The sequence below is a fragment of the Rissa tridactyla genome, chromosome 1, assembly GCF_028500815.1.
Source record: "Rissa tridactyla isolate bRisTri1 chromosome 1, bRisTri1.patW.cur.20221130, whole genome shotgun sequence".
Classification (NCBI taxonomy): domain Eukaryota; kingdom Metazoa; phylum Chordata; class Aves; order Charadriiformes; family Laridae; genus Rissa; species Rissa tridactyla.
The window spans coordinates 214,359,374-214,382,249 of NC_071466.1; the positions used below are offsets into that span (position 1 = coordinate 214,359,374).

The 22,876-nt window shown below is 43.3% G+C and overlaps 2 protein-coding genes across 3 annotated transcripts in view; one reads left to right on the top strand and one right to left on the bottom strand.

Annotated features, from left to right (window-relative positions):
- The first annotated feature begins 16 nt into the window (after positions 1 to 16).
- On the top strand, positions 17 to 16,633 carry KIN (Kin17 DNA and RNA binding protein). 2 transcript variants are annotated; one of them, XM_054194627.1, is made up of 13 exons: positions 17 to 201; positions 2,637 to 2,731; positions 3,634 to 3,677; positions 3,807 to 3,929; positions 4,848 to 5,029; positions 6,591 to 6,639; positions 6,962 to 7,019; positions 10,559 to 10,682; positions 11,160 to 11,210; positions 11,898 to 11,966; positions 13,013 to 13,112; positions 14,086 to 14,186; positions 15,660 to 16,633. In XM_054194627.1, exons 1-13 carry the CDS (start codon positions 88 to 90, stop codon positions 15,720 to 15,722), a joined length of 1,173 nt encoding a protein of 390 aa, XP_054050602.1. In that variant the 5' UTR covers positions 17 to 87; the 3' UTR covers positions 15,723 to 16,633. The 2 variants fall into 2 exon arrangements, with proteins under 2 accessions (XP_054050602.1, XP_054050612.1); XM_054194637.1 differs by having other exon boundaries at positions 10,562 to 10,682.
- A 1,840-nt stretch (positions 16,634 to 18,473) lies between these two features.
- Positions 18,474 to 22,876, bottom strand: part of ITIH2 (inter-alpha-trypsin inhibitor heavy chain 2) — a 32,947-nt gene continuing 28,544 nt past the window's right edge. The window contains exons 17-21 of the mRNA XM_054194612.1: positions 21,957 to 22,070; positions 21,138 to 21,336; positions 20,119 to 20,291; positions 19,275 to 19,386; positions 18,474 to 18,845 (exon numbers count right to left, since the gene is read on the bottom strand). Of these exons, the coding sequence (XP_054050587.1) occupies positions 18,698 to 18,845; positions 19,275 to 19,386; positions 20,119 to 20,291; positions 21,138 to 21,336; positions 21,957 to 22,070 (746 nt within the window). The 3' untranslated portion in view covers positions 18,474 to 18,697. The remainder of the gene's footprint in view (positions 18,846 to 19,274; positions 19,387 to 20,118; positions 20,292 to 21,137; positions 21,337 to 21,956; positions 22,071 to 22,876) is intronic.

Consider the following 22,876-nt stretch of genomic DNA (forward strand, 5'->3'; position numbering starts at 1 on the left):
TCCGGGGCGCCGGCGGACGCTTCCGGCGGGGGTCAGGGTCCGGGAGTGGGGTGGTGGAGGGTCAGCGCTGTCGCCGCCGCTGCCGCCATGGGGAAGTCGGATTTCCTCAGCCCTAAGGCCATCGCCAACCGCATCAAGTCCAAGGGGCTGCAGAAGCTGCGCTGGTACTGCCAGATGTGTCAGAAGCAGTGCCGCGATGAGGTAAGGCCGCCCCGGCGGTGGCCGGGCCTGCGGCCGGCGAGCGCGGCAGGCCTCGGTTTCTCGAGGGGGGCGATTCGTCCCTGAGGGGCCCTGAGGGGCTCCGACCTTCCTGGGAGGGAAGCCTCGTCCCCTTGAGCGGGGCCGTTCTTCTGGGGTACACAAGGGGGCACATATCCCCGCGGCTGGCATCCTCAATCCTCTTGTGGGGGCTCCGATCCCCCTTGTAAGCGTCCCCATGCCATTCATTGAGGGGGACACGGAGGGGGTCCGGCCCCCTTGTTGGGGTCCCCAATCCTCTTGGGGTGTCTGTGATCGCCTTAGGATGTATGTGTTTTCATAAGCTTATAGGGATCCCCAGTTCCCTTGTGGGGGGGTACAGGGCTGGTCCAGATTCCCCTTGTAAGTGTCCCTAGTAAGTGTCCCTAGTCTCTTTGTGGGGGCTCTGATTTCATCTGTGGGGTACAGTCCTTCTAGGGAGCACACTGGCCTCACTTGCTGAGAGCACAGGGAGCCCTGACTCTCTTTAGGGGAGCATTGGAGAGGGCCCTTATTCTCCCTTCGGGGTCCCCAGTCTCTCTCGTATGGACCGCAGTCCTCTTGGGGGTAGATTAGTGGGACTTGGAGGGTTCCCAATTGCTGTGGGTGGGGGATCCCAAGGGGATCTCCTATGGGAGAAGTCCTTGTCCACTTTGGAGAGAGTGTGTTGGACCTGATACATCTTTGGGGATGTTCAATCCCCTGCAGAATGACTGATCAGCCCAGGGTGAGAAGGAGCACAGGGTGCGCCCAAACCCCCTGGAAGGGTGATTCCTTCACACACACCTTGAGAGGTTGATGGGGTTAAGAATTAGGTGGCTCCCATCTGCCTCAGAGGGGAGTAGAGAGTAGCCATGATTTCCCTTGGGGACAGGCTAGGTACGGCGACATGCCCAAGGGGTTGTACATCTGGAGCACTGTGAGGTTTCCTTTCATAGGATCATAGAAACTTACAATGGTTTGGATTGGAAGGGATCTTTAAAGGCCATCTAGACCAAATGTCCTGCAATGAGCAGGGACATCTTCAACTAGATCAGGTAGCTCAGAGCCTCGTCCAACCTGACCTTGAATGTTTCCAGGAATGGGGCAGCTCCCACCGCTCTGGGCAACCTGGGCCAGGGTTTCACCACCCTCATTGTAAAAAATTTCTTCCTTATATCTAGTCTAAATCTTCTCTCTTTTAGTTCAAAACCATTACCCCTTGTCCTGTCGCAACGGGCCCTGCTAAAAAGTTTGTCCCCATCTTTCTTATAAACCACCTTTAAGTACCGAAAGGTCACAATACACAATAAGGTCTCCCTGAAGCCTTCTCTTCTCCAGGCTGAACACCCCTAACTCTCTCAGCCTGTCCTCACAGCAGAGGTGCTCCAGCACTCCGGTAATTTTTGTGTCCCTCCTCTGGACCTGCACCAACAAGTCTATGTCTTTCCTGTATTGAGGACTCCTTCCTTCAGATTCTGCCTCAGTTTCTTCTCTTCTTCTCCTGTTATGAAGAGAAGCTTTTTCTCTGAAGCTTTCTCCTCTTCTTTTCACTTGTCTATTTACTTGGACCCAGAAGTCCATGGGACGTGAGCGTCCTCTTCTTCCCGATTTCCACCAAAGCTGTGCTCCCAAAGTACCTCCACTTGCGCTTACTGTGCTTTTAGTTTTCCATTCTCCATGAATAGCCTCTTTTAACATGCCTTAGAGAAGTAAAGCATCCTGTGGATGTTTGTCTTGTTCTTCAGCTATTTCCGCCCCCCTCTCCCTTTCACCTGAGAAGCTCAAGTCTTGTTCCCTTCTCAGTGACTAGAAGCAAAAAAGGTTCACTGCATTGCAACCAGATCTTTTCGTGAGGGGGAACAGGGCTCCCATGGAATTAAATTTGCTGTAGATGTAATCATATTATGATATATTAGACAAAAGCAGGATGTGATCAAATGTCCTATGTCTGTGCTTTTTGGGGAGCTCTGATGACTTCAGTCCTGTGCCAGAGGTGGCCAAACTATCGCAATCCACAGCTTGAGCACTGCCAGGACACCGTCCCCTCCTTACACACATCTAGTGTCAGTGTTTGGTCAGGTAGGAGCCAGCAAACGTTTCCAGTGCTCTCACACAAGCACCGGGATGGACCTGGGTGGTGCCACATCTGTCCCATTCCACAAGGAGCAAAGAGGACCACTGGAATGTCCTGTCTCGTAACCAGTTTCACAGTTTGTCATAAGACTCTTGGCCTTGGGATGAATTTTGTTTCTGGCTTGCCCAGTCAGGAGGAACAAACATCCCGTGTAGGCTATGGCTGAGTTAATGTGTTTTCTGTGGAGCCTTCAAGAAATTCCACTTATAAAACATTATTTTTAATACTCTTCAGCTGTGCGAGTGTTGCAAATTGAGACAAAGTATTTATTTTTATTTTATAGAATGGCTTCAAATGTCATTGCATGTCTGAGTCCCACCAGAGGCAATTGCTGCTGGCTTCTGAAAATCCTCAGCAATTCATGGATTACTTTTCTGAGTAAGTTTGCTACAGTTTATATTTGCTGTATTAAAGACCCAGGTCTTCATTCCTGTATTACATCTGCACAGCCATACCTCTCCAGGCCCAATCGTGTTCCATTGAAAACACTTTATTCTGATGCATTTTGGTATAATCTCTTTTTTTTAATGGCAATTTCGAAAAAAAATTAGGCGATGCCATATTTGAACACATTTAAGAAGTTTCAGGGGGCTGTGATGTTTAATCAAATTTGACAGTTTTATCCTGTGTCTGAGTCCCGTTTTAAGTTGCTCTGTGTTACAAAGTGTGTCACCTTTCCGCCCCAGCTACATGACTGCCACATGCAGAGTTACAAAGAGCTAAAAGAATCATTACAGAGAGATAACAAGTCAGGGGTGGGACTGATGTCCCATGGTGTCTCCCAGTCCTTTGTCCAGCTGACCTACATGACAGCTGGGTTGACTGGAGCTGTCTTCAACGCGAGCTTGAAGTGAGGCTTTATACTTGAGCCCGTGAATTAGCGGTGAGATGAGTGATCAGTCTAGCCCATCTCCCACCGCTGCCCTTTGCCCTGCCCCGTGTTTTGTGTCAGTCAACCTGTGAAGATACCTGGTAACAAAATACCAGCAATTAGTGAGAAGTGTTGAGATTTTGTTCTTTCTATTTTATCCCTTTGAAAGGGTATTATCCTTTTGAAGATTAAACTTGTCTGTGCCGGCACCATATTGTGTTTCTTTGTGGATACATACCGCATTTAATGCTACTTTATTGAAAAAGGGAAATGAGTGTCTGAATTTCATCATGATCCGTTCAAAAGAATACTCATTTTTATACTGCAGATATTTCATTGTTAATGACAATACAAAATTGCTTTGTAATCAGTAAAGTTTTACTGAAATACTTTCTTTTTATCCCCCAAGGGAATTCCGAAATGATTTCCTAGAACTGCTCAGGAGGCGATTTGGTAAATATTTCACTGTTTCTTTGCTTGTTTGTTTTTAGTGTCTTTTATTAGTTCAGTGCAAGAAGTTTTCGTTGCTTTCTCCTAGGTCCCATATTTATATTTAATAATAATAATAATTCTGTATTTCAGGAACAAAGAGAGTCCACAATAATATTGTGTACAATGAATATATCAGTCATCGAGAGCACATCCACATGAATGCCACGCAGTGGGAGACGCTGACTGATTTTACTAAATGGCTGGGGAGAGAAGGTAAATGTAGTTGCTCAGGGTTGGGAAGTTTTAAAATTATTGGGTAGTTGCATTGCTGATAAGTGGTCAGTAAACATTTATGTTAATTCTCCCATTTACTTTTTCTTTCTTCTCCTCCCCTCCCATGTATATATTTACAGATGTCCAAACGTATTTCTGTGCTAACCATTAGGAATTTGCTTATGAAAAAGCAAAAGTCTGAGATAAATGCGTCAGTTATGAACCTTTCCTTGTTTCATCTGTTGGTCTATATTTACTAGAGGTCTTACTAAATTCTAAATCAACTTCTAACAGTTGCCATTTAAAAATTAAACACCATGATAGAGCATTTCTTAAGACTGCAGGATCCTTCCATATTTAAGGTGACAAAAACTGAGCAGTCGTTTTCATCCCTGGAAGTTTTGTGTTCAGTGGGAGGAAGAGAGATGAAATGGCACCGTGGTATGGCAGAAAGTTTACCTTGGCATGGATTGCCTGCGTCCTACAGGATACGTTCATGAGTCATGTAGTGTTTGAAAAGTCACTCTAGTGAGAGTTAGTAACAATAGCGTAGCGTAGTAAGGTTTCCTTTAGTATGATTTTGATATATTGTTTATATATGTTAGATTTCTTTTTTCTTCCTTGTTAAAACAGTGGGAAGGAAACATTTTCTTCAATAAGGAAAGTATTATAAAACAATCTACTTTATTATGTACTCTGGCCTATTTCCAACTAGAACCAGCTAGCTGAAGGGCAGAAACAGATACTAAAGATAATTCAAAGTCAATTTTACCAGGCCAGTAAGGAGTACATTGTCTTTGGTAAAGTATTTGCATTGTTACAGTGAACAGGGACTGTGAAAATGATCTTGATATTTTCTTTATCCCTTGCTTGCTTCTGTGAGTATGAATCTTACTTTATCTTTCATTGACTTTTTAGGTCTTTGCAAGGTTGATGAGACTCCAAAAGGCTGGTATATTCAATATATTGATAGAGACCCAGAGACTATTCGCAGGCAGCAAGAGCAAGAGAGGAAGAAGAAACAGGACCTTGATGATGAAGAAAAAACTGCTAAATTCATTGAACAACAAGTCAGAAGAGGTTTGGAGGGGAAAGAACTGGTGAGGAAAATTGCACTTTATGTCAACCTTCAGCTCAAAACTTCTCTTGGTTAAGTTAATGGTTAATTTGATGATGCTGGAATCCTTGCCCTGGTATTTCCTTTGCAGTCGGCTAGAAGATGATGAGTAAGCTTCATGCCTCAGGTTACAAGCTCATCACCAGTTGAAACTGGGGAGCAGAGGGCATGTTTGGCTGCATTGCTATTCTTTTCTAAGCCACAAGGTATAGTATTCTCCCAGATACTTCTGATAGCAGCCTTGACTAACTGGCTTCTGCTGAAATTGCAACTTGTTACGTTTCCTTGACTAAACAACTTGCTAGTGGTTTTTACAGCTGATGAACATCAAGGTCCCCTATGGAATCACAGGTGCAATAAATAAATAAATAACAGCAGAGTTTTCAGCCCCTTTTAGATTTGATGTGATTTTGAATCTACTAGATTTGTATCCTGTTGCTGGTGGTTTTTACAGCTGATGAACATCAAGGTCCTCCATGGAATCACAGTTTCAATCGATCAACCAATAAATAAAAGCAGAGTTTTCAGCCCCTTTGAAGATTTGTTGTGATTTTGAATCTACTAGATTTGTATCCTGTGGCCCTAGTGTCTGATCCTCACTATTTCAGACTTTGATTTAGACTGTCTTCTTCCCTACTTGAATCACCACATCAGTTCACTTACGTTCTGAATTTTCTGTTGCACAATTATCTTAGATTATAACCTGCTCTGGAGGAAAACTTGGAGTTACTTTGTATCTGGCTTGCTTTAGTACTAAAGGAGTAATACTTGCTGCTCTTCAAGTGATTAGTGATTCAAAAATCACTCTTGAATTTAGGAAGGGAGAGTAAACAATACAGTAACCAGCATGACGTGTCTTCATTTATGGTATTTCACAGCTTTTAGGGCTGCAAATAACAAGTACCTTGTATAGTGGGGACACTGAGATAAGTAACCAGGGGGGAGACATAGTTAAATCTGCATAGTGAAAAGTTTTATTTTGATAGTGCTGGTGTGGTATTTGGGATCTGTTTATTTGGCGTCATTCCATGACTTCCATACACGTTGTTGCCTGGGACTGGGACCTCCCATTTGATCCCGGGTATTGATAGGCACCATTTAAATGCTGTTGTAAACAATTATCTTTTTCTTAATTTAAAACTAATTGAAATTTAAATGGTGTGAGCCTTGGGTGCTAAAAATATGGAAAGATTCCAGAATTTCCTTCTTTGAGTTATCAGTCTGTCCAGAAACCAGTCTAATTGTGCTGGCTCAAATAGAGAAAACTGCTACAGCAGGGCCACTTTCCTTTCACGCTGGAATTGAGCAAGTTTAGACAGCATCTCTGCAGAGTGTGTTAATTAGAGAATTTTGCACAGGAGCCTGTAATGAGATAACAGTTTCAATTTATAATCTTCTTATGAATCAAGCCAGGTTGAATATTACAGTTACTTGTAATAATCTTGCGGTAGGCTGTAAAACTGAGCTAATCAATGATCACCAAAAAATGGTATGTTGGCTCAGTTTTCTGTTTGACTCTTGAAATGTGTTTTGTGTTTTGGCAGGAAAAGCCGGTCTATACTGAACTGAATAGAGAAAATGAAGAAGAAAAAGGTAACCAGATTTTTCTGTATGCAATTTTCTAGAACCTACTGAAGCTGATTTTGTGATGAAAACAAGATGAGCGCTGAGGCCTGCTCGGTGCTTCATAAATTGCTTTGAGATCAATTATAAAGAGCACTGGAATATGGAAGTACAGAGTATTCCTCCTTATAATGTTTAAAGTAATTTATTTTAAAAGCTGAACCAAAATATAGATTAATGAATATGTTCAAATTTATGATCTTTTCAACTTACAGATTTTAAAAATTGTAACATCCTTCAATGCAGTTATATTTAAAGATAGAAATAGAGTAATGTCTTTTTATTTTTTTAGTTACATTTAATTTAAACAAAGGAGCAAGTACTTCAATAGCAGCATCTTCCAAAACAAGGTGAGAAAAGAATTTAAGGGCAACCCTTACTGTTGCAATGACGATGGTATTTGTATGGGCAGGAAGATGTATCTTGTCCTAAAATATTTGGAGTCTATTATCTCATCCTGTCACGTTATTCAGGAGGGGATGCTGGGTGATTTCATGGTTCATCTTGTATTTAAAATGGATGAATGAATATGTCTTAAATGTGTGCTGTGAGGAGATTTCTTGAATTCTCTAAGCTTCATGGCAGATGCCCATAAAGTAATAGGCAGTTATAGGTTGCTCTGGGAAGATACCGTTATGTGAGAGGGTGTCTAAGGGATCCAGTCAGCGTTTGAAGTGAATGCCATCTAGTCCCAGCTGCCTGCTATGAATGGGTACTCATGACTTGTTAATTTTGGTTCCTAAAAGGCTTGATTGCCTTGTCTAATTGGAGGTAATACTTTCTCTGACCATCATTTAAGAAGCTGAATCTCCCTGATGTAAATCTTTCTAAAGCTCGTGCATTTAATTGTCACCGTATAACCACGAGCAACGCAGGACAAAAGGGATCAATAATGCAAACAATACTGACTTATAGCAGTCTGTGAAACCGTTTGATGAGCAGTACCTCTTTTCATGTGAGGCAATATTGTAATTAAATGTATTGCAGGTAAAACGAAAGCCTTCCTCTCATCACAAGCTCAGCTCTTAGATAAGGTATCTGATGGGAGATATGCCAGGCAGAAAATGAGACAATAAAGTAGTTCTTTGCAATAATAGATAAAGATTTCAGGCTTTGAGGAAAACTTGTAAATTATCCCAAAGCATTGATTTGTGCTTAAGAGGAGCCTGAAACTTAATTCAGGTGCTCACTTGAATAGTTTCAGTGAGGAATACTTAAGGTGCTTGCTAAAATTTGGCTGAATATTAAATCATATAACAAGTAGTCTAATTTTTACATGGCATATAAGAGATGCTTGTAAACTTTGTAATGGTAGTGTAGAAGCAAAATTAGGATACCCACTTCATGGTAAAGTGACCGGACGGTGTTTATGTCACTGGATACAGGAATCACTTCAGAGTCATATGTGGCAACTGCTTCCCTGTGTCAGCCTAAAGGTGTGTTCTGCAGCTGTTGGCTGTTACTGAGGATCAGTTGAGTTCAACCTGATGTCCAGTCCCCCAGCGCAGCGTGCAGTAGGACTTCCTGGCGTCACACCTTCTATGCTCACGGCACACGCTACAGAAACCTGGCACTTGCATTTCCTGAGCAGGGTGCAGAAATAGGACCAGGAGATCGTAGGTGGTGGATGGTAGAGTTTTGAGGGCGTTTGGATATTGGTAGTTGGGTGCAGAGATGGAGCTGGAGCCTTGCTGAGGAGGGGAGTGAGAAAGGAGGTGTGCCTTTCCTTGAATGTCGGTGGGGCTCACATGAAGCTAGGAGTCACCACTGCCACTGCAGGCATGGCTTCCGATGTTCAGGATTCATGTAAGAATAATGCTCAGAACAGGAGGACCTGCCCTTGAGCAAACTGGGATTGCTTTTTTCCCTCAAGAACTTATATCCTCAAATCCCTGCTTAACTCACTCAGTGGACCAGTAAGATTAAAATTACTTCTAATTAAGGAGTGAGCAGAAGCTATGATCAAGGTCACTGACTGCTGTCCACAGTCCCACGAGTGTGCCAGCGTACAGTCCTGTCCACAGACTGGTCAGCCTCCATTGTACACAGTTACGGTCTCCCCAGCCCTATAATCCCAAGGGAAATTCCTTCAAAACCTGCTTGCTTTGATGGTTAGGACCTTGTCTGTAATCTCCCGGGTAAATGTTGTCACAGCCAGTTGCTCTCGTGTTGGTGTGGGCATTTAACATAAATAGTTATTTTTCTCCCTGGTGTTTGCTTTCTCAGACAATATATTTGTAGAGAACAGTTTCAGCCTCTCAGCCTTCACTGTGCCGCACAGGCAGGCTTACGTGGTGCTGGCCTCATATCCCCATTCCCCTGATCCGCTGAATTTCCCTTGCATGTCCTTGTTCTGGTTTCAGCTAATTAATCTTGAGCTGGGGAGCCGATGGAATTTGTGCATGCTGCAAAGGAAACGTCACCATGGCTCATGCAAGGCAGTAATGCTTGTCTGTGTTGATGCTTCCTAGGATTGCATTTGACTCTTTCATGGCTGGTTCACACTGGTAGCTGTCAACTGCAATTATAGCCAGACCCCTTTCTGATTTTGTTGTTCTTAAACAGCTCCCAGTAGATAGAATGTAATCAGAGTAAACTTTTCCAAAGTGTGTGAGCTTGCATAATGTGCTGTTGAATTTTGTCTTTTTTTTTTTAAAACATGCTTTTCAAGATAAACCAGTCCCTTCTGTTGTCCAGTTCATTCTTGTGTCCTCCAAATGGAATGGCACACCTGAACAGTGATGGTGGTCTCTCAGTCTTTGTCCCAGGGTCCTTAATAAATATGGTAAATAAGATTTGTTTTAGTATTGACACCCAGGAATCCCTTAGTAACCTCACAGCTAGATGCGTTTTCCTTCTTAGATGTAGGCACTGCAGTTGTTATGTTTTAATTATGTGTTACCCTTTATGAGATTTCATTTTAAGTACTTGCTATTGGCTTTGTGATTTAATGTGCTTTTTCTTCCAGAACTCTGCTATGGAGATTATCCAGTCTTCCTCTGAAATACAATTATTTTTCTCTCAATTTTGTTTCTACTGCCATTTCTGTATCTTCATTTCCATTATGTATCTTCCCTTTGCTAGTATATTGAACGTCCTCACCACAGGCAGAAGATGCAATTTTTGTAAGACCATACTAATATTACCTTACTATCCACCTCATGGCAGCCTTCATCTTTCTGGATGAGAGAACACCTACATTTTTTTACTGCATTCGAATGTCTTTTATAAAAATGGCTGAACTCAGCCTGCCTTTAGGCAGTTCTCACTTTACCTACATGTTCCCTGATCCCTGAGACATAGCTTTTTGTGCTAATTGCTCTTTTCTTTCATAACTCATAGGCTGTTTGCCTATTTTGAATATGATTGTGAAGGTGGTGTTTATTTGCTGGCCGTGGAGCCCTTTTCTGCAGATTCCCATGTATTTTTCCCCCCTCTGACAGATAGGTTAAGTATCTCTGTCTGGAAGGAGTTCTAGACGTCTACCATGTTTGAGAGTTGCTGTGTCCAGGTGGCTTCTCTAAAGCCACAAGTTTGTCCTTTCAAATTTGAAAACCTCATTTGCAGACCTGCTTTTCTCTTACCCATTGAACTCAAGTCCCTGATGAACTCTTTGCTTTTGCACTGGTGAACTGGTCATTAGGTTGTTTTCATTCTGCTGGACTGCTAGCAGCAAACGTCAGTGGACATGGAGTTTACAGCTCGAGGAGATCAGTTCTAGCTGCCAAATGCAGTCCTAGAGAAGGAGGTATGCAGGGTCTGGAAGGTGACTTGAACAACTGAAATTAAATAGATCAGCAGGCCTTTTTGCACAACCAGCTCTTCAAATGCATCTTGGGAGAGGAGACAATTTAAGGTCTGCTGTGAAAACACCATCTTGCTCTTCCAGCAGTGTCCTTGGACCAAATGCACTGAAGACAGTGGAAGGAGCAGTTAAAAGAAAAGAATCATCTCATAGCTCTGGTCAGTCCAAAGAGAAAAAGAAGAAATCTGCACTGGATGAGATTATGGAGGTAATAATCATAGAGGATCTGTGTCTTTATAACCCCATGCCTATGGCTATGTCCACTTTACCAGGGCATCCCTTTGAAGTCACGTCAGACCTTCAGTTCATGTGAAATTCAGACTTTTATCAGGCAAAATGATTCCACTTCCCCTATAAAACTGTTTTCTGCTGCTCATCTGTGCCTATTCCTCAGACGACTGAGATGTTGGAAGTAAAAGAATACAGATTTTGGAAGAGAAGAAAATGTTTAGAAACACTTGACAAAACCAAATATAAATCTCCATCATTTTATCATGGATTCCTGGATCTCATCAGTTTGATTTTTTTATGCAGCAAGCACACACTGACTTACCCTTATTTAGGGTTGGGTTTTTTTATTTCCCATTCGATGTGGGCCTGGAGAATTGATTCAGCTTTTCAAAGGCATGGGAAAGCTGCAGTGAAAGGAGGAAGTAAATGGTGATTATTTGTTGTTGTTCTGTAGCTTGAAGAGGAGAAGAAAAGAACATCTCGAAGAGACTACTGGTTGCAGCCCGTAAGTGTCTTAAAAATTTTTATTATGGCACATACAAGCAATTCTGCATCTCTAAAGCTGCTGTTGATTTGTGTAAAGATCCAAAAGCAGATTCCAAACTAAATTCACTCTTATTTTCCAAGCTGCCAAATGTGAAATATTACAGTATCTGGGAGGAATTACTCTTCTGGTTGAGCATGATCTGCAGTCTGACGCATCGTATGCCTGATCTCAGATGGGGTGGAATTCTCTAATTAACGAGTTGGTACTGTGAGTCCCTACAGATCATGTTTAAATCATGATATTACTTATAGCCCTCTTCTTTCTACATAGCAGTTGATTTGCACAGAGATGTGGAAGTCAACATCAGCCTTTGAGCTGCGAGACCTCATCTCAGCTTTTACGTATTGACTGGTCTTCTAGATGAAAAAGTCCTACCCTTGACCATTTGTGGGCTGTCACATTATATCCTGAGTTCAAGTGTAAAAAAAAAAAAAGGTCTTGAGAGATACTACTTTGAGGCAATAATTTGAGGATAAAGACAAGTTCCTGAATGTTGAGTCTTTACTATTTTTTCTTCCTGTGCTGTGCTGTACAGTCTGTGGTTGGAGTCAGAGTGAGTGACCTGAATGTGCAATTAGTTTAAATTGTATAGTTGTTTGTATATTTTGGCACTTTATTTTTTTTTCCTCCTTTCATATCTTCCAGGAAATCGTTGTAAAAATTGTAACAAAAAAGCTTGGAGAGAAGTATCACAAGAAGAAGGCAGTTGTGAAGGTAAGGTGTGCAAATGGCTAGGTTTTTCTGGTATCACGTAGCTTCTGAAGTTCTGCTTCATTGTGCAAGTTGTTCATCCTTAAGTCAACACTGAAAAGGGCTGAAACGTCACCTTAACTTTACTGGGCAGGGAGTGAATCTCTGAATCTGTTTAATTTTATTTACTCAGTGATTCTTTCTTAAGCACTGTTTTGTCCTGCATAGTTTGTCCCTATTAACACATCCATCTTGGAGAATAGCCACTTTGTCAATGTGATGTGACCAAGAGCAGTGCAGTTGCGCTTTAATCTCAGACTAGTCAGTTTTGCACTGATATTTAAGCTGCAGGCTGCCTTTGAACAAGATCCCATTTGCGTACAAAATCCTCAGGCTGTAAGCCTTCCTCTGTTGTTCGGAAATGCTTTCTTTTAGCCACTGCCAGTGAAGTGATGTATTAGGTAGTCCAAGGCTCAACAGTCTCTAGTAAGAGTGTCAAAGGTGACACTCAGGTGTGTTTTGAATGATCGACAAGAGTGTATAGATCTCAAAATCACAGCTTTTTTGATAGACATCTGAGTGGGTTTATGAGTTCCAATGGCTGTCTTCCATTGACCTCTGAACATGAGAGGTGGAACATGGTTCATGCAGGGCACAAACATGATCAGTAACATTTTGCCTCATTGATTGGTGGCATTCCTGTTGTCATTATGTGGCTTCCAGCCCTTAGGGGGAAAGAAACCTCTAATTTACTCTTGATCTTTGAGAGAAGAGCTAAGCTAGCTAGCCCAAAGGTTGACAAAACCTTCAGACAAGGCTGAAAAAATTAGTGGTCATTTAGACCCGTCATGGATGTTCAAGAGGAGCCCTTTTAATCTAGCCGTAACTTCAGAGTGGGGCTGGGCAGCAGTTTGTGGAAGCTGGATGCCTTTAGGACAGCTCAGAAATCCTTGCTGCTTTTGAAAAAGCAGAAGTGCAGACTCACGGTCCTGAGTTTGTTAGTTTTGAAATGTAAATTTAGAGATTTTTTTTTTTTAATTTTTCTGATTGGCCTCTGCCTTTCACAACAGGAAGTGATTGACAAATATACAGCAGTTGTGAAGATGATTGATTCTGGAGACAAACTGAAGCTTGATCAGACGCATCTAGAAACTGTAATACCAGCACCAGGTATAGCTACTTTGTTTGTTTCTCAGCTTAGCTGTCACTGCAGAACTTACTTTTCAGTTCTCTTAAAATATAATTCATCCACTTGAAAGTACCATAACAAGAGCCATCTTGCTCCTGGGACAGCGTTTTGTGAGCTACCCATATCATTTACCAAATATCCTCTCGTTACTTTCAAGGGAATTATAACATCGCTTCTGCTTTGAGTCTTCACAGTCCCTTCTTGTAAGAATTAGATTCTTTTCTGAGGAGACAGGAGTGCTTTAGGAATCAGTTCATTTGACGAGATGAGAGCATCTCTCTTCGGCTGCCAGGAAGCATCTCTGGGAGCCCTGCAGAGCCCTCGGTCATATTTAGCCTGTATCTTACCTCCAAAAGTCATACCTCAGATAGCTATGGGCACTTGTCAAAGCTTACCTCATCTCTTGTTTGGTTCACTGGTGTTTCTTTGGCTGGTACACACCAATGTTTGTGTGTAGCATCTGCCCGGTATTTCAGGGAACGGTCAGGGTAGCAGTAGGCAGAACAATATCAGCGTAGAGGGAAACAGGATGTAGGATTTGGGGATTCACAGATTCTTCAACAGACCTGTGTCGCATTCTGCATTTCTGCAGCTGGTGAAGAGCTGGTTCATGGTGTCCGTGTGTGCTCTTTAGCATAACGGTACTTGTAGGTGAGCTCTGCCCACCCTTGCGCTAGGATTGATGTCCAGGGAATGGGATGTGGGAGAAACAGCTTTGGCTTCTTTCCCTGCTGTAGTTTGGGTGGTTTCTGCCCACAGTATCAGCATAGCCTGGAGCAGTAAACGTAGGTGTGCTTTGGAAGTGGCCAGGCTGTAAGGCAAAGCTGGTGCTGCTTTCTGGAGCTGCTGGGAGAAACCTTCTCTCCCTCAGCTGTCAGTGGAGTCGAACACAACTCCATCAAAAGAAGTTGGGAGCCCTGTTGTGTAACTGTTTTCCTATTTCTTGTTTTTCAGGCAAGAAAGTGATGGTGTTAAATGGTGGTTACAGGGGAAACGAAGGCATCTTGGAATCTATCAACGAAAAGAGATTTTCAGCGACAATAATCATCGACTCCGTAAGTATCAAACACTGCAAGCTCTTGTTTGTGTAGAGCGCTTTCCATCCGTGTATTGGAGAACTTTCACAAAGAAAAATGGTGCCATTAATCCTGTCTTACAGGTGGGATTTATGGTGTGCAAATTGCTGTGGTCACCTCCCCCCTATTCCCAACCAGTAGGAAAACAGCCATGTATTCCACATTGCAGACTAATGCTCTGCTATTTGCCTTTAAAAAGATGCCAGGATGCTGTATTTAGCAAGTTTTGAACTTGAAAGAGACTTGAAAAATGTTTCGTATGTTTATTTTGAGTGTAGCTGTTGTTGTACTATTTTGTGGGAAGATAAAAAAATGTGAAATATGCAAGGAGGTGAATTTTCTCCTGCCCCTTCCAGACTGAACGTGGGGTTTTATGTGCATATTTGTTGTCTTGTTCATGGGTAACAATTATGGTAGGGTCTTTTTGGGGGGGAGGGTGGTTTGTTTTTTTTTTAAATATCACCTTTTTCTGTGCTAAAATTAGGTCATGTCAGCATGTCTGTGTGGCTACTTCTTTGTTCTCTGCAAAACCAATCTTTAAACTCATTGATATAGCAGAGAGGATGTTGGTTCAAAGTCAGATTTCTTAAACACAGCTTGCAGGAGAGAGACCCAGTTAGGATCCTGTGCAAAGAAGGGCTGCAGAAACTCGGCCCATACTGGATTCTGGAGAATTTGCTTGAGAAGCGACTGTGCAGATGTCCTAACCAGGCAGAAGGAGCTTTGGTTGGAGCTAAGGATCATGATCACATTGGTCTTGGAAAGCGAGGATAGTTTTTCTCTAGTTTCTGATGCTTGTAGGTGTTAAGATTCCTGCATGAACTCTGAGTCTATAAATTAAAATGGGTGAAACTACTTCTGGAAACCAGTGAAGTCTGTGAGCATTTTTGTATTGATTGTAGGGTGACCAGGATTTTTATATATAAGAAGTTTGTATTCAAAATTACATCTTGTACTACTTACAAATTCACAGTGAATTAATTCAAAACAGCTGCTTGTCTTCGCCCCAAAAACTGCAAGGACTTGAACTAACACAAAAAGTGTCCTGAAAGTTCTGGGACGGTGTTGAGGCCCCTGTCACATCCTCTGGTCAGATTGAAAATAATGAAACAGAGAACATTGTGTCATGAATAAATCCCAAACCTGCAGTTTTTGGATACGTTCTGCTATGCATCCTCCCCCCGTACAGCCTCCAGCGTGCTCTTATATGTGGCTTTTGGACAGAGCACTTAAACGGAAAAGTGGTCACTTTTAGTGTGTGCAGCACTGAGTAAAAGTGCTAATGCCTGTACTTTCCAGTGTTAGTCACTTTGGTTGTCCTTCTTGAAAATTGTCTAAATGTGGCAAGATTTCATACACCCCCTTTAGCTATCTTACTTTAAGCTCCATATTGGGAATTCAACAAACAAGTTTATATTGTGATCTTATTTCTTCTATGGTTATATTCTCCAGGGACCTCTAAAAGGACGCCGAGTTGAAGATATCCAGTATGAAGACATTTCCAAACTCGCCTGAGGCACTAATCGTGGATCAGAGATTTTGGTTCCCCAGAACATCTTTTTGGCACCTTGCAGGCAGGCACGAGACTCTACCATGTCAGGGTTCTAACTGCGTGTGTATGTATTTATAATGTATATAGAAATGAACCACAAGCAAACTGGATTTATTTAAAGATCACTATTTGTTACATAAAGTGTTTGTGGAAATCTTACCAGTGGAAATATTTCATCTGATTCTGTGTCAAAGTTATGTTATAATATTTGGTTCAATTTCCTTTTGTAAAATATAGCAGATAGCTGCAAGATGGAGTATTTTATTTACTGAAGAATGTTAGGAGTTCTGTAAGAGTGAGAATTACCCACAAATAGCTGCTTGAGGCAGGCAGCGTGTGTCGGAGCCAGTGGAGTTTAAACAGCACACTTCTCAATCCGCAGCCAAAATTGAGTTCTGGCGTCAGGAACAAGGGAAGGGATTAGGAGAATAGCAGTAAGGTAACAGTGCTGCAAGGGATTATTTTCCTGGATTTTTCGAAGAATGGTCTGGTTTATTCAGTGCTGTCACCAACTTATTTTTGGTTAGCACATCAGCGACAGTAGAATCCAAGTCATCACTTCTCCATCATCGTGTTTGTCAGGGTTCCTAATAGTACTATTATGCAATTTGTCTTCATACGGACTCCAAGGTGGATGTTAACTGGTGGGGTTTTTAGGATGCCAGCTGAAGTGTGCACAGATACGAATTGGTGATTGCTGGTTTGGTTTTCTGGAGCCTGTTCCTTTGTTCATGCTTCCATTTTTGTTCTGTACATGAGGAAGATTACTCATGCTAAATGATGTAACATTACTTTTTTATTTAAAAAAAAAAGTCACATTTTGTACAATGTTTAATTTCTAAGGCAGTTCTGGAATAAACATTAACCTTTCTTAGGTCAGTGTATTTCTTACCAGCCTTTAAAACACGTAAGGCGTCTGTTGGTTTACATCCACCAAAGAGCCCAGTAAAGTGCCCTGCTGGTGCACTGCCTTGTTTGTGTAAAAAGAAGGATGCAAGTTGTCCCCGGCAAAATACAAATCGTCCCCTGATGGTCCAGCCTGCCCCTGCAGAGGTTGTGTGTCTCTGGAACCGATAGCCCCCGGCCCTTCAGAGGAGATCTCAGCTGAGGGCTGAAAAGGGCCTGATGCTCTCAGGTATGTTGCAGTTTAAAAGTTCAAGGTCACTAGAGGCAAAAGTCACTGTTCCTTGTCCCTTTCCTTGCCTCAAAGGTTCACTGTCTTGTTGATTTGTGGTTTCCAGGGGACCCCTGCAGGAAAACGGAAAGACTGCAGAGGTTTAGTGAAACAGCTGCTGTCTGGAGTAGCCTGAAATAACCTCACGCAGGACGTCAAGCGGCTTTCCAGGGATCCCGCTGTAAACGCAAGGCAGAGTCAAGGCAGACTGAATAGTCAAGCAGCGACGCGCTATCTAAAGAATGGAGAAGTATGAGGAAGGGAACTGGAGGCAGGAGACAGGCTTGTCTGTAAATCCAGGCTCTTTGTGCAACCTGGATTGTGTAGACAGCTCTGCCCTTTCCCAAAGAACAGGTACTGAGGGAGCAGGGGTATGTGGGAGAGTAACGAGGGTAAGTGAAGGAACGTTACAGCTTCTGTATCGCTGAAAATAATTACACTTAACGTTCCGGAGTCTGAAAAAAAAAAATAGAGTGAATATAGTAGACGTGTTAAGTTAAAAATGGTGTGGAGAAGACCAGAAAATGATTATTCATTGCTTGTATTCACATACGAGGTGGGAAACAGACACTGGAATTACTGATTCAGGGATTTAGAAACACACGTGACAGGTTTTCCCCCCACCAAGAGCCTAGTTGGACTGGGGAACTCACTGCAGCGGGATGTGGTGGAGGCCAAAGCTAATAAATGAGCTCAAAGAAACGGTGAACGGTTTGAAGGGAAGTTGCTTATGCTTCTGAGAGTTACTTTGAGGAGACACTTAAAACACATTGATCTCACTCCTGGCACCGTGGCTGCAGGAAAGATCACGTACCAACCTTTAGTTCCTAAGTGACAGAAACTAGAGTTGAGAATGGCAAGTAGATTTCTTGAGTCCCCTGCCTAGATTAGGGCTGCTGAGAAGAATCTGGCCAACATTTTTTTCTAAGGTTGCCAAAAAGCAGAGTTTTAAATTTGGCTCTAGGCACATGTATATTTGTTTCACTACTGATGTCATTCATTGCCGAATACACCATCTTTTGGGAGCTAATCTCATTGGAAGGGAAGTTTTTAGTACTGACGGTGATTTCTATGTAATCTGAATGTTTCCTGCTTTCCCAGATTTGTATCTGTGTGTGAACTCCGCTGTGATGTTTAAATTTTCACCAAAAAATAGGCTAGAGGTTGTCTTAAGATTCATGTAAATTAATTTTCCTGCAATATGGCAGCATCACTTATTTCAAGGACATTCCGCACCACTGCTTAGCCCATCCTTAAAGACTGGAGACTCCTCATTGCAGAGCCCATGTTCCTTTTCTGTTACATTTCCTTTACATCTAATGCACGTCGTCCTTTTTGCCCAGTCCCGCAGTGTATGAACTAACATTTTCCCAGCAATTTGAAAAAGCAAAGGTGTAGGCATTAAATCTGGCCGTGTGTGTCACCCACGCTGCAGGAGCCACAATGCTGTTACGAGTCTACTGTGAAATGTGTATTACAAAGTAGTTGACATTTTTAATGGAGTTTACTATGCAATAAATCAGACACGGCAAGAGGAAGATACCTACTACAACCCAGCATGTCACTTTATTCCAGATTTCATTATTTTAATGGAAAAGGGAGTTACATTGCTTTGAAATGCTGATCGTTTATAAGCAAATTGTGGTGAAGTCACCTTTGCTTGATCTGGCTCGATAGGCTGACAGCTACTGTTTGGAAGAGTTGTTTGGGTGTGAAGGAGCAGATAAGAAAATTTTGTAATAAACAGGTTTCGTGTTGGAGCATTCAGGGTTTCTTCAAAAAGCTGTACAGGTGAGGGACGAGGTAATCTTTGTAGTGGCCATCTATGAAACCTTTCCCGCTGTTGTGCACAAACCAGCACTGCACATCGGTCCCGAGCACACGGTCCGTCCTGTAGTCCTTCTGCAAGCCCCTGCGAGGAAGAGGACACCCAAAATGAGGGTCACGACACGACAAGTAGACAAGAAGACATCGATAATCCTGCTTATTCGTGGCGCTGCTCTGCCAAAGTGGTGAGATATGTGTCTTCCACCAGCAGAGAGTGGAAACAACCACAAAATGCAGGGAATTTTACAGTTCTATGGCCTCGTGCGTCGTTTCATGGGAGTCCCAGGCACTTTTACACGGCCTGTCCAAGCTCAGATGCTGGGCAGCTCTAAGGACAGAATAGTTCTTGCACAAATATGGAAGAACCCAACTTGTCCCAGGTTTTGCCAACTCCCAAAACCAGATTTGGATTTTTTTCCCCAAGATCCTTGAGAGTGAATAAGCCTGCAGTCATTGAAATCATTAAAAAAAAAGTCAGATTTAGAAAGAGAGCAATAAAGCACATTATTCCTACCTGGTAACGGTGAGCTTGTTGCCTTTTACTTCCATGGTGGCTTGTGGTTTCTCTGGAGCTTGCCCAGGTCTTTGGTGGTGGATATACACTTCTGGTTCAGATGCAAACTGACCTGATCAAAGAGAGGTTTAAAGCTCTTTGCACGTCCTAACCTTTGAGGCTTTCATCTAAGCTGCTGCCGGGCACTTTTTGGAAAACCAAACTAGCTGCAGCAGGCAAACCGTGCCTGCGTGGATCACAGGGCACCGTGTCACCAGCGCTATCGGATCACCCACACTGGGAGAGTAAAAAGCTCTGCTTTTGAGCCAGCCAACTTCTAAGAAAGCAGACGGGAGCTGTGAAGAGTATTTGGGAAAACAACCTCCGCTGCTCAGGATTCCCACATCTTAAAAGGCGCCTTGGGTGGGTCCAGGGTGCAGAGGGCTGATTTTCCCTTGTTTTTATTTCGGACCATTGCCAGAAAAGGGCTGTCCTTCAGGGGAGAGCTGTGTTACAAATGTTTGCACAGAAGCCTTCCCAGAAAGAAAGTTTGGGAGGTTCGTTTCAGCCTTTTTATTTTCAACCAGCGGCAGATTAGCCAGGACAGGAAAGCCCTGTCACAGTGTCACCAAGTCCTGTGACCTGTTTTGAAAACACCCTCCCCAGCTGGGAGAAGGAGTAATCTCGTGGTCCGTGATGTTCTACACTGTTCTTGGGGCTTCCAGGGCATTACAGGAATCTTCCCCACTTGAATAATTTTCACACCTTTCCCATCAGGACATAGACACCAACAAATTCACTCAAGGCTCTGGGAAAAACCCTTCCTAGTGCCCCACCATTCCCACCGCCCGACCTGCAGCCTTACCTATCAGCCCATGGGCTTCAGGAGAGAGCTGGTTTTCAGGGGGAATGTAGATTCCCAGGAAGTCAACATTAACTGGGTGATTCTTCCACACGCGGTGCAGCAAAACCATGAAGGACATCTCCTCACCCACGGTGATCGTAACGTTACTTTCTTTCTTCACGGATATGAGAAGCCTAGCAGAGATGAACCAAAGGAAGGGCTCAGTCCAGCTGCCCACACATAAGCTCTCAGGCCCCTTGAGATGCTCTCAGGCATCCAGAACAACCTCACAGGGCTGACAGACATGACAGGCGATCCATCAGAAAGCCACAGCCTTGGGAGTGGTACCCAGGGGTCTGGCAAGACAATGCCTAACAGGACAGATACCTCATACCAATGTTCAGGCAACCATAGAATCATAGAATGGTTTGGGTTAGAAGGGACCTTAAAGACCATCTAGTTCCAACCCCCCTGCCATGGGCAGGGACACCTCCCACTAGACCAGGTTGCTCAAAACCCCATCCAGCCTGGCCTTGAACACCTCCAGGGATGGGGCTTCCACAACCAAACCTTGCTCTATAAATTTAAGCTCTTGCTACAATGAATGGAGATTTTTGAAGTGATCCAGTTGCCTAAGTGGGTGTCTAGTGCTGTAGGGTGTTCAACATGGCTGCTAGCTGTTAATCTGCAGGTGAAGGTCTGTATGTTGTGAGTCATGTCTCCCATCACGTCAGGAACCCTGAAGGCATCTCAGATAACGTTAGGTGCTTGTGTGTAGGCAACTGAATCCTGGTCTTAGCTAATGCAGTCAGCAGTAGGGAGAGGAATTCAGCTCTTTCTACTTGTGTCTGGTCAACTGAATCGCTCTCTTGGCCCTACTGCCTAATTTAATTAACTCTAATGAGAGCTCAGACATCTAGCTGATTCACATGCCCATATGTGGGCACTCTGTGACCTGGATCTCTCCTGTAGCTGGGTCTGTCCAATGTTGTGTCGCAAATGGTTTCCATAAGGTAGACAACAAACGCTCAGCAACTTACTGTTTCCGAATGATGTGCCCTGTGTCAGACCACCTCAGTGTGATGCCATAAGATCCATCTTTCAGTGTTATCGTTTCTGTGGTGACCTCCACTTTCAGGCCTTTGTTTTTAAAATAAAACCCGATTTTGCCGAAGTATGTGTTCAGTTTCTTATTCTCTGTTTTCTTGGCCCCAACGAGCTGCCCATTGACCACAACTCCTATAAAGAGCAGAGAAGCAGATGTTGCCTAAATCTTGGAGCATCACCTAGAAACTTGGAGTTCTGATCTCAGCAGGAATTACCATGGGATTAACAGAAACACGTGTCCATCACAGAAGGATAGAATCATAGAATCACCCTCACAATGAAAAAGTTTTTCCTAATAGCTCACTCCTACTCTGAATTTCACCTGTTGCAACTTGTTTCTGTTGCCTCTTGTCCTTTAGCTATGCATCTTGGAAATGTGTCAGGCTCCATCTTTACCATCTGATTAGGTGGTTGTAGACAGCAGCAAGATTCACCATGGGTCTTTTTTTAAGATTGACCAAACCCAACTGTCTCATCCGCTCCGTGTACCTCCTGTGCTCCAGCCCCATAATCATCTTGGTGGCCACCACTGGATTTGATCCAGTTTGTCGCCATCTTTCTTGTAGTGGCAAGCCTCAAACCGGGCAGAATATTCCAGATGTGGAGGGAAATAACCACCTCCCTCAAGCTGCTGGCCACAAGCCTGGTAGCACAGAGTCCTCCCTGCAGGCATTTCCCCTGCTCCCTCTGAACATCTTTCAGACCTGAGAGAAGAAAAGTGTGTCGTAGTAAACCATGTTTTATTCCCTTACCAGTACCAGGATCAGAAACCAAGTTTAGGATCTTTCCAGGCTCTGAGTTGATATTGAAGCAGATGTTCCTTTGGCTCTTGGGCAGGTGTATGATGAAATGTGGGTCATTGTCAACTGAAACATAGAAAAGAAACAGGCGTGAGGAGCAGGCCCTAGAGGTACCTGCCCTAGAGGTAAGGGACACAAAAACTGAGACACCTTCCTTGGAGGATTTTGAAGCACTTTTTGGGACTCCTCAGAGTAGGACGAGGGCCCTTTCCACCCCTGCAGGAACTAAGGGAGTTCTCAGATGCTCCTTACAAAGCCCCTTGGACGCTTTTTCCTCATATATTTCCCCTGTTTAAGGAAAGGACATGACATTACTGGCTTGAGGAGCACCGCCAAATGCAGTGAACTACTGGTTTAACTGGTCAGCTGCACGCAAGGGTGCCATAGGCTCAACCTGGAGTTCTAGAAGCTGAGCTTTACTTTTTCATGATGGAAGTCAGCCTCCAGGTGAGTCCAAGAACCCATCTGGACACCAGACAGACAAGTCTTTGAGGCCTAGATCCAGGAAAGGACCCAAGGCACAGAAAGCAGGACTTGGGTGACACCTCTGTTCAAAACTAAGATCCACGTCCCACTTCATGCCCAGCTACTGTCTATTTCTAGAAGTGACAAGCTCCCGGGACATCACTCTCTCAAACTAAGAAGCTCTCAGACATGTTACAAGTCCGTACCACCATACTGATGTTGGGTAAAGATACATCCTGCCTACCAACTCCCCCGAGGAATACAATCCAGGACTTTTTCTCACAGTATATGTAACACACTGGTGGGATTGGGCCCCTCTGAAAGTCATATGTTCTTTAAAATTTGCCTCAAATGAGTCAAAACAGCTGCACCAGTCACTGAAGGCAGCTGCCTCCAGTCTTGTCTTG